The sequence below is a fragment of the Anastrepha ludens genome, chromosome 2 (genome assembly GCF_028408465.1).
Source record: "Anastrepha ludens isolate Willacy chromosome 2, idAnaLude1.1, whole genome shotgun sequence".
Classification (NCBI taxonomy): Eukaryota; Metazoa; Arthropoda; class Insecta; order Diptera; family Tephritidae; genus Anastrepha; species Anastrepha ludens.
In genome coordinates, this window is record NC_071498.1 from 161646813 (window position 1) to 161664053 (window position 17241).

The window sequence follows — 17241 nt, forward strand, 5'->3', positions numbered from 1 at the left end:
CGTAATTGTAATAAGAATATTATTGTCAACAACTTTCCCAATACATTTTTTTACATTTTTTGCATTTTTCAGCAATTTTTAGACACACTCACTTAGTTATATACAGTTAGCTGTATTATTCCATTATTTTATTTAAAACAAACACATAATTTAGAATGCTTCATTTTTGTAGTTAATTTAGGCCTTTTCAAAACACTGTGCATATGAAAGTGTTTGTGTTTTTTGTATTTTAATAATTGAAAACCATTTTTCTTGCATAAATATTTCAGTGGGAGATAAGCACAACTACAAATTTACAAGTAACAAATAAACGGAAATGCAACACTTTAACAGATTTTTCATTTTTTCTTCTTCTTCTTCTGATTCTCAGGTAGTAAGTAGTGTTTTTCGGGTAGGTTTTAACAAATTTCGTTGCTATCCCTAATTTTTGCTACAAATTTCTATATGTTCGATATGTTTGATATATGCACGCACATACAAGGTGACTCTTTCGGGGGGGAATTTTTTTATTTCTGTTTTACTTTTATTTAATTTTATTTTCATTATTTCGTGTTGGTTGCTGAGTTTGTTGTATTTCTGCTTTTTGTTGTTGCTGTTCCAAAGTTGGCAGTTAGTAATGTTGAAGCGTTTATTTTTTTTTTTTCTCAATTTATTAGTTTCCAGCAAACTCAGAGCCTTGGTCATGGTCGTGGCTTTTTGCTTATATTTTATTAACTCATTTATTTAATAAATTTGGCGAAATTTTATTTAATAAACTGATGTATACATTTTGGAAAGTAAAACTTTTATTGTAAATTAATTGAGATATTTTGGAAAACGAAATTTGTATTATTAATTAATGAAGATATTTTCTGAAATGTTAAATTTTTACCAATTTGCAGCTATTTTTTACTGTTATGAGAGTTTTGTTAGAAATTTATTTATGTAAATAAGGAATTTTTTGTTTTATTGAAAAAATTCAATTTTTTTTAATTAAAAAAAATAAAAAAAATTTAAAAAATTAATTTAAAAAAGTTTATTAATAAAAATATTTAAAAAATGAAAAAAAAATATTTTTCAAAAAAATGAAAAAAAAATATTTTTGTTTAATAAGAATATTAAATTTCTTTTTTTATTTAAAAATATTTGTTTTTCGAGTAACGGTATATTTTGAAAAAGAGTAGGTATAAGTGAAGAAAGTTAATTTTTGCATAATTTAACGTTAATTTTTTAATACAACATTACAAAAAAAAACATTTTTCCAATAATATAAATTTTACTGAAATTTTCAAAAATTATGTTTTATTGAAAAATTTTAATTTGCTGTGAAAAAACTTAGTTACTAAAAAAAATCGAATAAAATTAAAAAAGAAACTAAAAAAAAAAATCAAAAAATTAAAACAAAACTAAAAAAATTAAAAAAAATTTAGAAGTTTTTTTTTGGAGAAACGGTATATTTAAAAAAAGAGTATAAATCCAGAAAGTTAATTTTTTCTTAGTTGAACGGTACTTTTTTAATCCAACATTACAAAAAAAACATTTTTCCAATAATATAAATTTTACTGAAATTTTCAAAAATTATGTTTTATTGAATATTTCAAAAATTTGAGTTTTTTCGTAAAAATTACCAAAAATTTCAATTTGCTGTAAAATAAATTTAACTACTAAAAAAACCGAATAAAATTAAAATAGAAACTAAAAAATTAAAAAAGAAACTAAAAAAAAATTAAAAAATCAAAAAAAAAACTAAAAAAATTAAGAATTTTTTTTTGTGGAGTAGCGGTATATTTTAAAAGAGTATAAATCCAGAAAGTTAATTTTCTCTTAGTTGAACGGTACTTTTTTAATCCAACATTACAAAAAAAAAAAAACATTTCTCCAATAATATAAATTTTACTGAAATTTTCAAAAATTATGTTTTATTGAACATTTCAAAAATTGGAGTTCTTGGGAAGAAAATTTATTTATAAACTAGTCTCTGTAAAATTTGGTAAATAAAAAAGTTTCGTAAAAATTTCCAAAAATTTCAATTTGCTGTGAAAAAACTTAATTACTAAAAAAAACCGAATAAAATTAAAAAAAAAAATAAAAAAAATCAAAAAACATTAATTAATTTTTTTTTGGAGGAACGGTATATTTTAAAAAGAGTATAAATGCAGAAAGTAAATTTTTTCTTAGTCGAACGGTACTTTTTTAAATCAAACATTAAAAAAAATCATTTTCCGATAATATGATTTATTACCAAAAAACTTATTTAATAAAAGAATCGAATAAAATTAAAAAACAAATAATTTTTTATTAAATTGGATTAACTGTATATCTGAAAAGAAAGTATAAATGCGGGGAGTTAATTTTGTCTTGGTTTAACGGTAATTTTTTAAGCAAACATTTAAAAAAAATCTCATTTTTCCGATAATATAAATTTTACTGAAATCTTCAAAATATGTTTGATTGAATACCCCATATTTTATCGGAGGCGGAAATGAAACTCAATAAAGTAGGACAAATATTAAAATTTATTGAAAAATTTGGGGTCCGAGAAATGCTCTAAATCCATGAGTGCGCACAACAGATCTCTCAGGACGCAGCGCAAAATCGCCTCCTAATAATAATAATCCACAATATTAAAATTTACAGGGAAAGAAAATAGTTGCATAAATGAATCTGCTGAAATCTGTGTAACACTTTTGTAAGAACTAAAAAATGGGTAAATTTGAAACGAAAGTAACTATAAATGCAAACAAGTTAATTTTTGTATAAGTTTTTTCATTAATAAAATATTTTTAAAATTAAAAAGCATCTAAAAAATAAATTTTCCTGTTTACTACGCCTCAGTTAAGTAAGCGCATGGCAACCCTTGGAGGTCCAAAGCAGAACAAGCGAAAACTGTTAATGGACACGACGAACTCGATTCTTGTATATGGATGCGAAACATGGGCAGATTCGCTAAGGGGGCAATGCCGGCGAAAAACTCTGCATTCTGTGCAAGGCACCTGTGCTCTCAGAGTGGCTTCTTCATACATAACAGTATCTGAAGCAGCGGTTTTAGTTATCAGCGGAACCATCCCTATAGTTATTCTAGCACAACAGCGCAAACGGAGATGGTAGGCAAAAATCTCAGGAATTCCAGTACCACGCTTCTCCGCTATTAGAAATCAAATGTTCACACTTTGCCAGGCAAGATGAAACTCTGAACGATACGGTAAATGAACAGCGAGACTAATACCCGATCTACAAAAGTGAGTAAAAAGAAAGCACGGTGAGGTTAACTATTACCTCACACAGTTTTTTGTCCGGACATGGGCCCTTTCGCAAGTATTTGTGGCGAATGGGAAAAGTGGGCCTACTAAACAGCATAAATGGAGTTACGAAGTATGATGATGCGGAGCACACCTTCTTTAAATGCGAGAGAACAGGTGTGCAACGAGCTATTGGTATATTTACAACTGAAGGAATAATCGAGAAAATGATGATAGACGAAGAAAAATGGAATGCCGTCGCAAATTTCGTGGAGGATATTATCCGACAAAAGAAGTGTGAAATGGAAACTTATGCTGAAGAGCATTGAGCATAAATAAAAAAAATAAATAATTGGCGCGTACATCCTTTTTGGGTGTTTGGCCGAGCTCTTCCTCCTATTTGTGTGGTGCGTCTTGATGTTGTTCCACAAATGGAGGGACCTACAGTTTCAAGCCGACTCCGAACGGCAGATATTTTTATGAGGAGCTTTTTCATGGCAGAAATACACTCGGAGGTTTGCCATTGCCTGCCGAGGGGCGACCGCTATTAGAAAAATGTTTTTTGTTAATTTTGCTTTCACCGAGATTCGAACCAACGACCTATCTGTGAAATCCGAATGGTAATCACGCACCAACCCATTCGGCTACGGCGGCCGCATTGAGCATTGAGCATAGTTTTCTCAAAACAGGTGACTCTGGCCGCAGGGTGAGTAAGTAAGTATCTTTTTTAGGACACCGTCTTGGCCCTCTACCTCGAAGCAATGCGGAAGTAGTTCCAGGGTGGAGGGGAAATCCAAGAAAAGAGGAGGAATATTTTTAGTGGATTCACTCCACACGTAGTAGCGACGGTTACTATATGGTGCGAAGGCATTTTTAACCCAACCTCACCGCCAAAAAAAAAAAACCACCTCATACTTGGCAAAATAATAAAAGCACATAATTTTATTTTACTATTATAGTATTTCATTATTATAAAATTTTTACACTTATTATTTTATTTTCTTTACTAGTATACATAATTAAAAACAAAAATATGAAAGTATGCGTGATGCGAAAATAATATTAAAAAACTTAATTTAAAATACAAAATTGTTTTAATTAAAATACAAAAATTTTACTTAAAATACAAAAATGTTAAACTTTTTAAAAGTATGCCACCTACATAAATACATATGTATGTACATACCGACTTATAAAAATGCATACATGCATGTACACTTATGCATGTGTGCACCTACACACATACATATACGTGTGTGTACATGAAAAGTTGATCCCTTAAAGCTCCTAAATAATGTCTGCAGCACTGGAACGTTTTCGACCATTAGGGGTAGTCACAGCATACGAGTAGGGTAAGCATGCATGGCTCTGCCTACCCACATGCATTTGTATGTGTAATAGAATATAACTAAGCGAATATTCAAAATGAATTTTCCCATCTTATCTTAATACATTTTTTTTTGGATTTTATGCAAAAATTAAAATATGACAACTTTATGCAAGCAAGCAAACGAATACACGCTGAGTTTCTTTTGGAATTTGCTTTTGTCTTTCACTATTAAACATTAACGTTTGGTTTTTGGTTTGGTCCCCCCTAAAAATTCGAATATCAATTTATGTGTGCAACCTTGTTAAACAATCTTTTATATCTGCTCAGTTCTCTAAAACTTTACAGCTGTACTTATGTATGTATATTGTATAACGGTTCTAACTTCACGAAAGCCTTTTAGTATCATATTTTTATTATGTATAGTGGAGTGTAGTGCAGTGTAGTGTCGGATATTTCAGCTTGCTTGGCATCATCCATTACAGTTAGTCCAATATGTCTGTATAATCACGTTTATGGGAGCTTGCGCCATACAAATTCATAAATGCTTTGTGGAATTGTACAGAAATGTATGCACATACATACATACATATGTTTATACGTGTATTTGTGTGTGTGTGTGCACTTGTATGAAGGTCCGTGGTTATGACATTTACACCTGAGCTGGTTTACTTTTACCGACTACCATTAGCGTCTTCTGCAGGAAACGAGTGAGGCTTACTGTAAAGAGGTATTTGAAATGAAAATTAGTAGATGTGATTTATTTATAGCTGAAAGTAATAGTTACATATATTTTTTTTTTTACAAATTTAGAAAAATCTAGTTCAATTTCTAGTTAATGCACTCGCTTAATTGTGAGAAAATCAAAAAATTTTATTTTAAAAATTATTTAAAAAAATTAAAAATTCTAACTAAAATATGGCTTTTCTATCGACTACAGTGCTTTTTAATCTATCACAAATGTTCATGATGCAATAATAAAAGGTTGTGTAAAGTTTGACAACTGATTTCGAATGCTACTCCAACCATTGATGCAATTGGGAGTTAAGGGAAAAAGGGGCATAAGTTTATGCTCTTTCTGAAAAGGTAGTAAGCAATTTAAAAAGGCTAATGTAGCTTAGCTTAACTAACCTAGGTTGCTTGTCTAAGACAAGACACTCGGTGGCCCTTATGTCATTGTGATACCTGCATCTGATTTCCATCCCCTAACTAAGTTTTTTAAACCACTTAGATCTTTTTAAGAAGGTAACTAGTCCCTTGAGATGGAAATTTTTTTCTTTTTGTTATAAACAGGGAAAGTAGGTAAATTTCGAAAAGTGTGTGGACTGTGCTTCACGTGGGATTCGAACTCATAACATATGGGATGGCAACCTACAGGGTTTGATTGAAAAGTAGTGAGCCTTATTTTTTTTAAGCAGTTTTATTAAACCTTTTGGCTTATACAACTAATATTCTTCAAAATAGTCTCCTTGAGCGCCAAGACACCGCTGGTACAGGTCCTTCCACTGTAGGAAACATTTTTTAAACGCATCCGCCGGAATCCCGTTCAATTCGGCTGTCACAGTTCTTTGGATCGCCTCGATGGAGTCGAAACGGCTCCCCTTCAGCTTTCTTTTCAGGCGCGGGAAGAAGAAGAAGTCCAGAGGGGATAGGTCTGGGCTTTAGGGAGGGTGAGGAAGCACCGGAACTCCCATCTTGGCCAGTGCAGAGGTGTAGAGGATGGCGGTGTGCGCCGGCGCATTGTCGTGATGAAGGGTCCAATCTTTGACGAGGTCGGCCCGAAACCGGGCGACGCGGTTTTTCAGCCGAAGGAACATTTCTTTGTAAAATGCCGCATTTATAGTGCTTCCTGGAGGTACAAACTCCTTGTGGACGATGCCTCGAGAGTCGAAAAAGATGATCAGCATGGTTTTGACCTTGGATTTCGACATGCGCGCCTTCTTGGGTCGTGGCGACTGGCCACCGTTTTACCTGGGCACTGGACAGAGATTGGTCTCCGTAAGTCTCCTTGACTAGCCCAATGGTTTCGGTGCTCGTTTGGTTTAGCTTTACGCAAAATGTGATCGAGTAACGCGGAGCGATGTTGACTGACAGCACCGCTGTTGCCAGCGAACTGGGACCGGTTTCTAGTGGAAGGGGAAGGTCCAACGATCATTTTCCCCCACCAGCCGATTCGGTTGATCGCTTGGCAGACGCTCAGCGCGATAAGGCTCATTACTTTTCAATCAAACCTTGTAGTCTACTTACGCTAGGCTACCGAGGTGAGCGAGAGACGAACAAGCTAGTTTGCGCCCTCACTGAAGCTGTGTTGACTAGACCAACACACTTTGGATTATAGTAGAACAATCAGTTGAATGGCGCGCCCCGCTCTACATGCTGTTTGTAGACTTTAAGAAGGCGTTCGATACTATCAAACGAGACGCAATGTGGCTGGCACTGAGTAGAAAGGGAGTTCCCGCTAAGATAATCTCCCTCATCAAAGCCCTCTACGAGAACTCCGAAGGCGATATTATCGCTCCATTCACTATCAACGCAGGCGTAAGGCAAGGTTGTCCACTGCCGCCTCTTCTCTTCGCCATCGTCCTTGATGATGTCATGGGCTAACTCACCCTGCACAAAAAAGGCATCGTATGGAGTTTCACTAGACATCTTTCCCCAGAACTTCCCACTAGGAGTTCGCAAATCTCCAGGCGTACTTAGCGATGAATATTTGAAACATGCGTGAAGTCCGTATTGTTGTACGAAAGCGAAAGATGGCTGGCCTCTAACACCATCACACAGAGGCTACAATCTTTCGTCAACAAATGCCTCCGCATCATCTGCAGAATATTCTGGCCGAACACCATTAGCAACGACGCACTGTGGAGATCAGCGAATGAGGAACCTATCCCATGGCAGATCAAACGCAGAAAGTGGCGATGGAGAGGTCACAGCACCAAATAGCATCACAGAAATGGCACTGGACTAGAACCCGCAAGTGAGCAGAGGTCGCGGTCGACCAACAAATACTTGGAGATGGTCGATGCTGCGCGAACTAGAAGATCTCATCTCGCTGACATCTCATGGGACGGTGCAAAAACGACAGCACAGAACCGTGTACGATAAAAGAGTCTTGTCGAGGCCTTATGAGACATTTTGCAAATTTCCCACGTCTTCAAAGAAATAATCGCCAAGATGTTTGGGATGGCTTCTTTTAAATGCAGGACATTCACAGAGGAGGTGTTGTACCGACTCAATTTCTGCTTCATTTCCACAGCTCCTGCAGCATTCATTGTGAGGTACACCCATTCTACTGGCTAGTGCAGTGACCAGTTATAATAACTGTTGAATCCAAGTCGACATTTTGTCTTTTTAAGATTTAGTTTTGGCTAGAGCGCTTTGGAGACCTTACAGTTAGTAGTCAGAGACCACCTCCTATTGGTTTCCGCGATTACGCGCAAGTTAATCGCAGTGTATAGTTCGTTTAGAGGAATGCTTATGTCTTCTATAACTCGTTGAAGGTCAAGCTCAGAGCCTTTCCTTGCACACTCATCCGTTTTTTCATTTCCCTCCACTCCAGAGTGGCCGGGGATCAAACAAAGAGAGGTGTTGTGTTGCTGGATAAGCGAGTGGGACATTCTTTAACACATCTTGATTTGATGCGCGTTGAGGCCAGTGCCTTGATCGCTGCTTGATTATCATCAAAAATGGTAAGGTTTGTCGGAGGTAAGCCCATTAGTATTCTCGTTTTTGCTCCTTTTTCTGTAGCGTAGAACTCAGCTTATTATTCGCTACACCGGTGTGGAAGTCTAAGGGCAATTTAAGAATAATTATTCCGAGTGCTCTCTCGATCCAGTGGCATTGTCCATCTTTGAGCCGTCAGTATAAATATGGTGACCTCTATCATCTGATATGACTCTGGTCTGCTAAACCCTTCTGTTAGGTATTCGTATTTACGGATCTACTTTCGGTACCAGATAGTTTGCTTTCGATGCATCCGTTTTCGCTGCTCAAAGTGCAATCAGGAGGTTGGCCTCTGGAAGCAATCTTTCAAGAGATATGTTAGCATTTTTAGTTAACAACGCGTTTCTTTGAACTTCGTACAGTTGTCTACATCCACAAACTGAAGTTTGAGGGTCGTGCCACGGCAATCTTTCCAAGTAGACAGGATTGGAACAAGGGGAAAATCTACACCGAAGCTGGTACCTCTGTCTGCACTGACGACCCCTTGATGGAATCGAAAGTCGGAGCAGGGGTTTTCTCTTAATCGGAGCAGGGTTTTTCCTATTTATTTATTTCCTTAAAAGTGCCGAATACTGCTAGTGCTTTTTAGGCAGAAGTCTTTACGATCCTGCAGCCACATAAAATGCTTAGGGAACGTGGGAGCGGGGGAGCTAGGGAGATATTAATTATATTATTGTATATATAAGTTAAACCGGGATCAAGGCTCTGACGACGAAATGGTGCAGATCTTAATTAATCAACTCCTGTAAGGTCCCCCCCCTCTGGGGTTTGCAGGTAACATTTTCATGATCTAGATTCTAGCACATAGAAACATAGAGGGAAATAAAATCGCTGATGGCAAACTCGACTGAATTGATCTGAGAGCCCTCCTACCCGGTCTTCAGCATGTCCCTGACAGTTGTTAAAGGGGAATTGCACAACGCCGAGCAGATGGAGCTCCATTTCTTTGTGTGCTATTTCGAAATTCCTTTGGCTCCAGTACAATAGAGGAAGGACTCAGAAAGTTCTGGGGACTTCACGTTATTCAATTTCCGAACTCCTAGCTGTGTTTACCGGTCATTGGACGGCACAGATGCAGAAGAGCTAGTGTTACTATATAACCCCCATTGCAGAAGCTGTGCGGACTTTCAGAGAAGGAGACTGTTTAGTGTTTTCTTTTTAAATGTCCGGGTTTGGTAGCTAGACTATTAAAGTCGCTGGGTGCACCTTTCTTCGATTTGGTTGGCACAGCTATGATAAGCATGAATGCTGTCCTTTGTACACTTTCCATTTTGCTCTTAGTTTGTTGAAGTGTCAAGAACTTTGCATTTTAGCTCGGGGTTCTTATGCAAAAGAAGTCAGAGAAACGTAAAGGTAGAGCTCCATCTGGTACCACCAAGGACCAATAGGTCTATGTGATCACTATCAGCTAGTCAGGTCAACCTAAACTAATATTCCTGGCCGTAATATTTCGAATGCGTTCCCTAACATAATATGTATTTTTTATGTCGGGACAATTGGTAGGTACAGCACTCAGACAACATTAAGCCCATTGTACTGCACTCGGGTTCCCTTTTCAATTTTCTTTAAATCTATCCGACCTCCGAAGAAATCTGAGTAGACCTTGTGGTGCCAAGGAGCCAAGGTGGTCGCTTCTTATCTCATCAGTATCAAAGACCTCAAGCCTGATTCAAGCGAAGGCCGGGCAGACGCACAGAAAGTGGTCCGCCGTCTCATCCTCCTCTCCACATGCTGGTCAGAGTGCACTGTCTGATATGCCTACCTTTTCCATTTGCTTCGCTCATAGAAAGTGGCCCGTCATCAGTCTAACCTGCCACCTGAAGTCCCTTCTGCTTAATGGCAGGAGGATCTACGACAGTTGGTCGGGCATGATAGGTAACATCAGTTCTTTCCATCTGCAGTCTCTATTACTACTCGTATTACTTTAAAATATTATTCTTCAAGTAATTATTAATTAATCTATTTCGTGAATACCCTTAACCAACGTTTCACTACTTATTTACTACATACGAAAAACAAAGTGCAACAAATTTTTACTTTAGGGTGCTTGATTATAAACTAATATCAAATTGGAAACAAGTTAAAGTTAATAGCAAGCAAAATTAAAAAAAAGAAAATTCATTTATTAATAGAAAAAATGTGCATGACTTTAGAAAAGGGTGCGCAAAATATAAGAAAATAAATAAAAACCTTTGAAGCGGAAGCTTTTGGACGAACAACCATCAATACTTTTTGCAGTCCTTGTGTGAATCCACCTAAAAGAGAGTAATATTCCATAGCGGCATAGGTGAATGTGCGTGATTTCAAAAAATTATTAGAATAAAATTATATTTCTTTTGTTTTTTTACACATATAAGTAAGTATAAAGGGTGTTACGTGAACAGAATGAAATTAAATTTGGGTGTTCGTAAAAAGCATTTTGATGTTTTTTTTTTTGTATTTCTGAAACTTTTGTAAATTTTTGTACAACTCTTTTCACACAACTTACCCATTGTCTTCTGGAACCAAATCGGTTTGTTTTTCCACGCAATGAATACCAAATAAACTGGTATGCTGCTCAAAATCATTAGGATCCCATAACCGGTTTCGACGGGACTAGCATACATGGGCACAACGGTAACAAAAATGGTGGCAAGTAGGTAGATGATGGGGAAAATGAGCGGCACGCGTATGGGGCGTGGCAGATTCGGTTGGGCGTAACGTAACCAGGGTAGACAGAGAACGGAAACGCCTATGCTTAGCTGTTGGGAGAGAAATGAAGAATAATAAGAAGAGATTTTATAAGAAAAAATATTTATTAAAAATTATTAAAAATTAATTATTTATGTAAAGGGTGGTTAAATTTCAAGGGTCGATGTTGAATGTAAACCACACCTAAACGTCAAGTTTTTCCTGCATTTCATTTGACATTTTTCAATTTCAGACTAACTCAATTTGAACCATGGAAAGACATATAATCGAGCAACGCGTTAAAGTTATTCAGGCTTATTATGAAAACGGGCGTTCAAATCAAAATGCATATCGCGCACTTCGTGATTTTTCGGTCAATTTAATGTGCGTACAATCGGAAAAATTGTGCAAAAGTTTGAGCATACCGGGTCTGTAGGAGATGTGAAAACACCAGAGCATGCTTGTACAGCTCATACTGCAGAAAATATTGTTGCTTTTCGCGATAGTAAGGTTGAAGAGCCGTCTACCTCAACTCGTCGTCGTGCCCAACAATTGCACCTCCCACGCTCGTCGTTGATGAACATTATGCATAAAGACTTGTATTTACACGCTCACAAGGTGTAATTGACTCAAGAACTAAAGCCTCTTGACCATTACAAGCGTCGGTAATGATCAGAATGGTGGCAGGAAATGGCAACAGTGAATGACCAATTTTCGAAGGAAATCATCTTCAGTGATGAGGCACATTTTCACCTCAGTGGATTCGTCAATAAGCAGAATTGCCGCATTTGGGCGAATGATAATCCAAGAGTGATTGGGGAAAAACCAATGCACCTACAAAGAGTGACTGTTTGGTGCGGTTTATGGGCCGGCGGCATCATTGGGCAGTCTTTTTTTTCCAAAATGAGGCCGGTCAGGCAGTAACTGTGAATAGTGTTCGATATCGTGAGATGATAACGAACTTTTTATGGCCCGAATTGGAAGATATGGATGTAGAGGATATGCGGTTTCAATAGGACGGTGTCACTTGCCACACAGCTAACGAAACAATGGCTATTTTGCGCGAAAAATTTGATGGCCGAATAATCTCACGTCGCGGCGTTGCCAATTGATCGCAAAGATCATGTGATTTGACACCGTTGGTCTACTTTCTTTGGGGTTATTTGAAAGAAAAGGTGTACGTCGATAGGCCAGCAACAATTCAAGAGCTAAAGGATGAGATAATTCGGCACATTAATGGCATAGAACCTCAATTATGCCTCATCGTCATCGAAAATTTGGACCATCGGATGGAGGTGTGCCGTCGAGGCCGCGGCGGCTATTTGGCCAATATTTTGTTCCATACTTAATTGAGTCATACCAATATTATCATAATAAAGAGAAATGAGAAAAATTTCCCAAAAAAATTGTATTTTATTCAAAAGCAACACCGGCCCTTGAAACTTAACCACCCTTTATTTACAACTTCATGAGAATAATCTTAGTGGTATTTATATTTAGTCAATGGCGGGTGTTTCCTTTTAAAGGTACAGAATTTCATGCACAACCCAAGCCGCTTTAAATTCTAATTATAATTTAATAACCTGTAAATTTACTCACCCAAGTGGCAAAGCCCACATAGTTGATAAGCGCAAAAATATCCGAGACGGTCAGGTACAACATCGATAGTAGCGCCATTATCAAAACGGCAGGTGTGGGTGTGAATCGTTGTATTTGTATCATTGTCAAGATTTCAGGCATTTGACCCTCGTTAGCGCCAGCATAGAACAGACGTGAAGAGGTGAGCAAAATGCCATTCACTGCGCCAAAGGTAGAGAGGGCAACGAATACTGTAAAAGAAGAAGAAAAAGAAAAGAAAAGAGTTTTTAAGTCGCAGTTTACTTAATGCATTCTCTTCTACACTCGCCCTCTCTCTCTCTCTCTCTCTCTCTCTCCCTCCTCTCTCTCCCTTTATCTTTGGCTATTTCTGCCTTACCTGGCACCGTCCACGCAAATATGCCAAATGCGCGTTCCGCATACGTCACAGCTACAGCGGCCGAGCCTAAAACCTCTTCGGGTGAAAGTACGGTGTAGAAGGCAACGTTGGCCATCACATAGACAATGGTGACCAACGTACATGAGATGGCAATGGCGCGGGGCAAATTTTTTACAGGATCCTTAAGCTCCTCAATAATGAAGTTCAAATAATTCCTGTTGCATGGAAAAAAAAATAAACCGAGTAAGTAAAATAGGTAATAAGCTTAATATTTCATTTGTCTGCAATAACTCTATTGTCAACCATAAGCACACACACATCTGCATGTATGTATGTATTTCTATAAATGGAAATACAACCATGTCATTGGTCAAGTATCAAAACAAATTGCGGGCAAGCCAATTACTTAAATCCTATTACTTCGCTGATACTCGTACGTGTATACCAAAGCCTTCTTTTAGCTCTCGCCCACTGATTTCAGATTTCCTGTCTGACCTGCGTTCGCTACTCCTAGCCCTTTGCAGCCGTATCAACTTACCAGCCGTTGTAGGCAAACAATCCGGAGTAGAAGGACAGCGCTAGTGATGTGACTCGTGTGTCTGTATTCTCGAATGTAAAATATTCCACTTTGCCCAAGTACAGCTGGTAGACGCCGGTGGCGATGATGATGAAGAGCGCCAACAGCTTGGCATATGTGAAGATGTCCTGCACAGCGGTGGCCCATTTGACGTCCCAGCAGTTGATAAAAGTTAAGACCACTGCAAGGGGAGAGAGGAAGCGTGAGAGCACAATGAAGTAAGCAAAATACAGTAGATGAAAATAAATGTGAAATGGCAAATTTAATAAAATATTTGTGTGGAGCTTTAGGGAATGTAAGCAGCGTGGCTTCGAATGCCATGAAGACGCAAAAACATTTGCACTGATTGAATTTGCTGGCTGTTGTGGGAGTCTGTTGTGAATATAAAGGGTGCGCCATCTTTTATGTCAGTATGTAAACGCTGAAAAACTTTGTCGTTTACCAACCGATCGACTTGGACATACATGTTTTCGCTACATTAATTCAGTACAATTTCAATCATGGATCGCTTTACACCGAAACAATGCGCTGAAATAGTGAAGCTATACGAGGGGTGCCTTTTATATTTCGGGATTAGAGAGCAAAAACAAATTTTAATCATCGAAAATCACTTTATTGTTTTTCAAAATATTCTCCATGAAGATCTATACACTTTGGCATGCGTTTGAGCCATTTGTCGAAGCACTTTTGCCACTCTGAATGAGGTACCTCCAAACCTTCTTCAGGTGTCGAAAAACGTTGACGTCTCAGTTTGTTTTTTACGTACGGGAATAAAAAGAAGTCATTCGGTGCCATTCAGGACTATACGGCGGATGACCCATTAATTCGATGTTTTGGGTGCTCAAAAATGCGGTTGTTTGAGCCGATATGTGAGAGCTCGCATTGTCCTGGTGAATAGTGATCTGTCTTTGGCGATTGGTTTTCCTAATTTCTTGGAAGACAACTGGCAACCAAATGGTTGTGTACCACTCAGAATTTACTGTTCTGCATTGTTGCGATATGTCCAGTTTTTCCGAAAAAACAGGCGACCATTTGCTTGGAAGTGCTTCGTGCGCGAATAACTTTTGTTGGATTTGGCTCATCTTGAAACACCCATACAGTCGACCGCTGTTTACTTTCGGGCTCATACGCGTAAATCCATGATTCATCACCTGTCACGATGTCAAAGACGTGTTTCGAAGTCCCGCGATCGTATTTTTTGAGCATTTCCTTCGACCAATCGACATCAGCCTTTTTTTGAGCGATTGACAAATTGTGTGGGATCCAACGCAGACAAATTTTTTTGACAGTCAAATGTTTATGCAATATTGAATGTATGCTGGTCCCACTAATGCCTAAGATTGTCTCAATCTCACGATAGGTCACATGACGATCTTGCAATATCAGTTCGCGCACAGCATCAATGGTTTTCGGAACAACAACTGATTTTGGGCGACCTTCACGAAATTCGTCTTGGAGTGAACTACGACCACGATTGAATTCACCATACCATCGATAAAAACTGGTCCTTGATGGAGCTTCATCGCCAAAAAATGACTTAAGTTCATCTATGCAATTTTGCTGAGTTAATCCATGTCGAAAGTTGTAAAAAATAATCGCACGAAAATGTTCACGATTTAATTCCATTTTTGGACCGAGATGAATCTTTTAAGTTACTGTAAACAACACAAATAGCGCTGGTATTTCAAAACGTTCTGAGTACGTAAAAGCCAGAAAATGTCAAACTTTGCGATACAGCTGTCAGTCGCCAGATTGTAACACCAGGGTTGCCAAATCCCGAAATATAAAAGGCACCCCTCGTACATCGAAAATAGTCGTTCTATTATTCTAACTCAATGCGCATATCGCAAAAAGTATCGCGGCAAACAGGCCCCATCTGACAATACTATTCGTCGATTGGTGTCGAATTTTTTTAAGCAAAGGACAGTAGGAGATCGTTAACATGCCGCTCATCAACGACCAAGACGTTCCAATGAACTTGTTGAAGCAGTGAGGAAGAGCGTTACCGACAATGCGGCGCATTTTAAAGAATGATTTAAATTTGTTTCCATATAAAGTGCAATTGACACAAAGAATATGGCCGACATACCATTCACGTCGCTTGGAATACGACCAAATAGTCGCTCGAATGATTGACACTGAACCCAATTTTTGGAAGCAAATTTTAATGACTGACGAGGCACATTTTAGTCTCTCTGGCAGCGTGAATAAACAAAGCTGTCGCATATGGGGAACTGAGAATCCACACGCGGTTCATGAAACGCCATTGCATGACCGGAAAGTAACTGTTTAGGTCGGCATTTTTACCGAGAAAACGAAACGGTCGATGGAAACCGATATCGATGGCTGTTGGCTCATTATGTCTGCCCGCAAATGCGTGAGAAAGGTTTAGACGATTACTGGTTTCAACAAGACGGTGCGCCATGCCACACTGCGAGTGCAACAATTGAATTTCTGCAACGAAAATTCGAGGTATGTCTAGTGGCAAAAAGAGGCAAGACTTAACCCCTCCGGACTTCTTTTTGTGGGGTTCTGAAAAGTAAAGTAATACCCGAAACGCTTGACAAGGTGAAAAAGATCGCAGTTTGTGATTGCTAATAAAGGTGGGCACTGGATTGGTATTGTATTCAAAAAATAATTTTAATTAATTGTAAATAACTAAACCAAATAAAAATACCTCACTTATACTTCTGCTCAAATATGAACGAGACTTTATCAATAAAACGGTCCGCGGATGACATATGGCAAAAATAAATTTTTTGTTGGATGGTAGAACTGTTATAAGCTTACATGGCAAATTTCAGCGTGATATGTCACATAGTTTGTTTTCTGTGCAACTGTAAACAAGTCAAGCTCGAGTGCGTTTTTCGAATTTAACGATGGAAATTCAAGTTGAACAAAGAATTTGTTTGAAATTTTGTTATTCCAACAAAATTTCGGCTTCAGACGCCTTAAAAATGTTGCAGGCAACCTATGGGCACTCTGTTCTATTGCCTGCACGTGTTTTCCAGTGGTACAAAACGTTCAAAGTGGGCCGTACATCGGTTGAAAACTTGCCTCATGAACGTCGTCCAGCAACATCAGTAAACGATGAAAACATCGGAAAAGTAAAGGAAATTGTGCGTAAAAATCGCCGTGTGACCGAAAGAGAGATAGCTAGTGAGCTGAGCATATCAAATGAATCCGTTCATACTATTATTCATGATGTCTTGGGCATGAGACGAGTGTCCGCGCGTCTTGTTCCAAAATTGTTGAATTTTCTTCAAAAAGAACAACGCAAAACTGTCGCTAAGGAAATGCTCGCCATGACTGATACGGACATCCGGCACATCATAACTGGTGACGAGACTTGGGCTTATGAGTATGACGTCGAAACAGCCCAAGAATCATCGGAATGGCGCTCCCCGGAGGAGCCGAAACCCAAAAAACCACGCCAAAGTCGCTCAAAAATTAAGGTTATGCTGACTGTTTTTTTCGATTACGAAGGTGTGGTGCACTCGGAGTTCCTTCCGCAAGACCGATCGGTTAACGCTGAATATTATTTGGACGTTTTAAAGCGTTTGCGCGAGAACATTCGTCTTAAAAGGAAGGAATTGTGGGACAACAACTCTTGGTTCTTGCATCACGATAATGCACCAGCTCACACATCACGTCTTGTTCGCGATTATTTGAACAAAAATTATGTTAATATCGTTCCGCAAGCACCGTATTCGCCTGATATGGCTCCATGTGACTTTTTCCTGTTTCCCAA

At 38.1% G+C, this 17241-nt stretch overlaps 1 protein-coding gene across 2 annotated transcripts in view; it reads right to left on the reverse strand.

Moving 5' to 3' along the window:
* Window positions 1-4222: 4222 nt before the first annotated feature.
* The window catches only part of LOC128855715 (Y+L amino acid transporter 2), a 114756-nt gene continuing 101737 nt past the window's right edge, over window positions 4223-17241 (reverse strand). For both annotated transcript variants that reach the window (XM_054090857.1, XM_054090856.1), the window contains exons 4-9: window positions 13452-13671; window positions 12914-13128; window positions 12538-12767; window positions 10757-11009; window positions 10459-10523; window positions 4223-5265 (exon numbers count right to left, since the gene is read on the reverse strand). In XM_054090857.1, coding sequence (XP_053946832.1) covers window positions 5263-5265; window positions 10459-10523; window positions 10757-11009; window positions 12538-12767; window positions 12914-13128; window positions 13452-13671 — 986 coding nt within the window. In that variant the 3' untranslated portion in view covers window positions 4223-5262. The remainder of the gene's footprint in view (window positions 5266-10458; window positions 10524-10756; window positions 11010-12537; window positions 12768-12913; window positions 13129-13451; window positions 13672-17241) is intronic.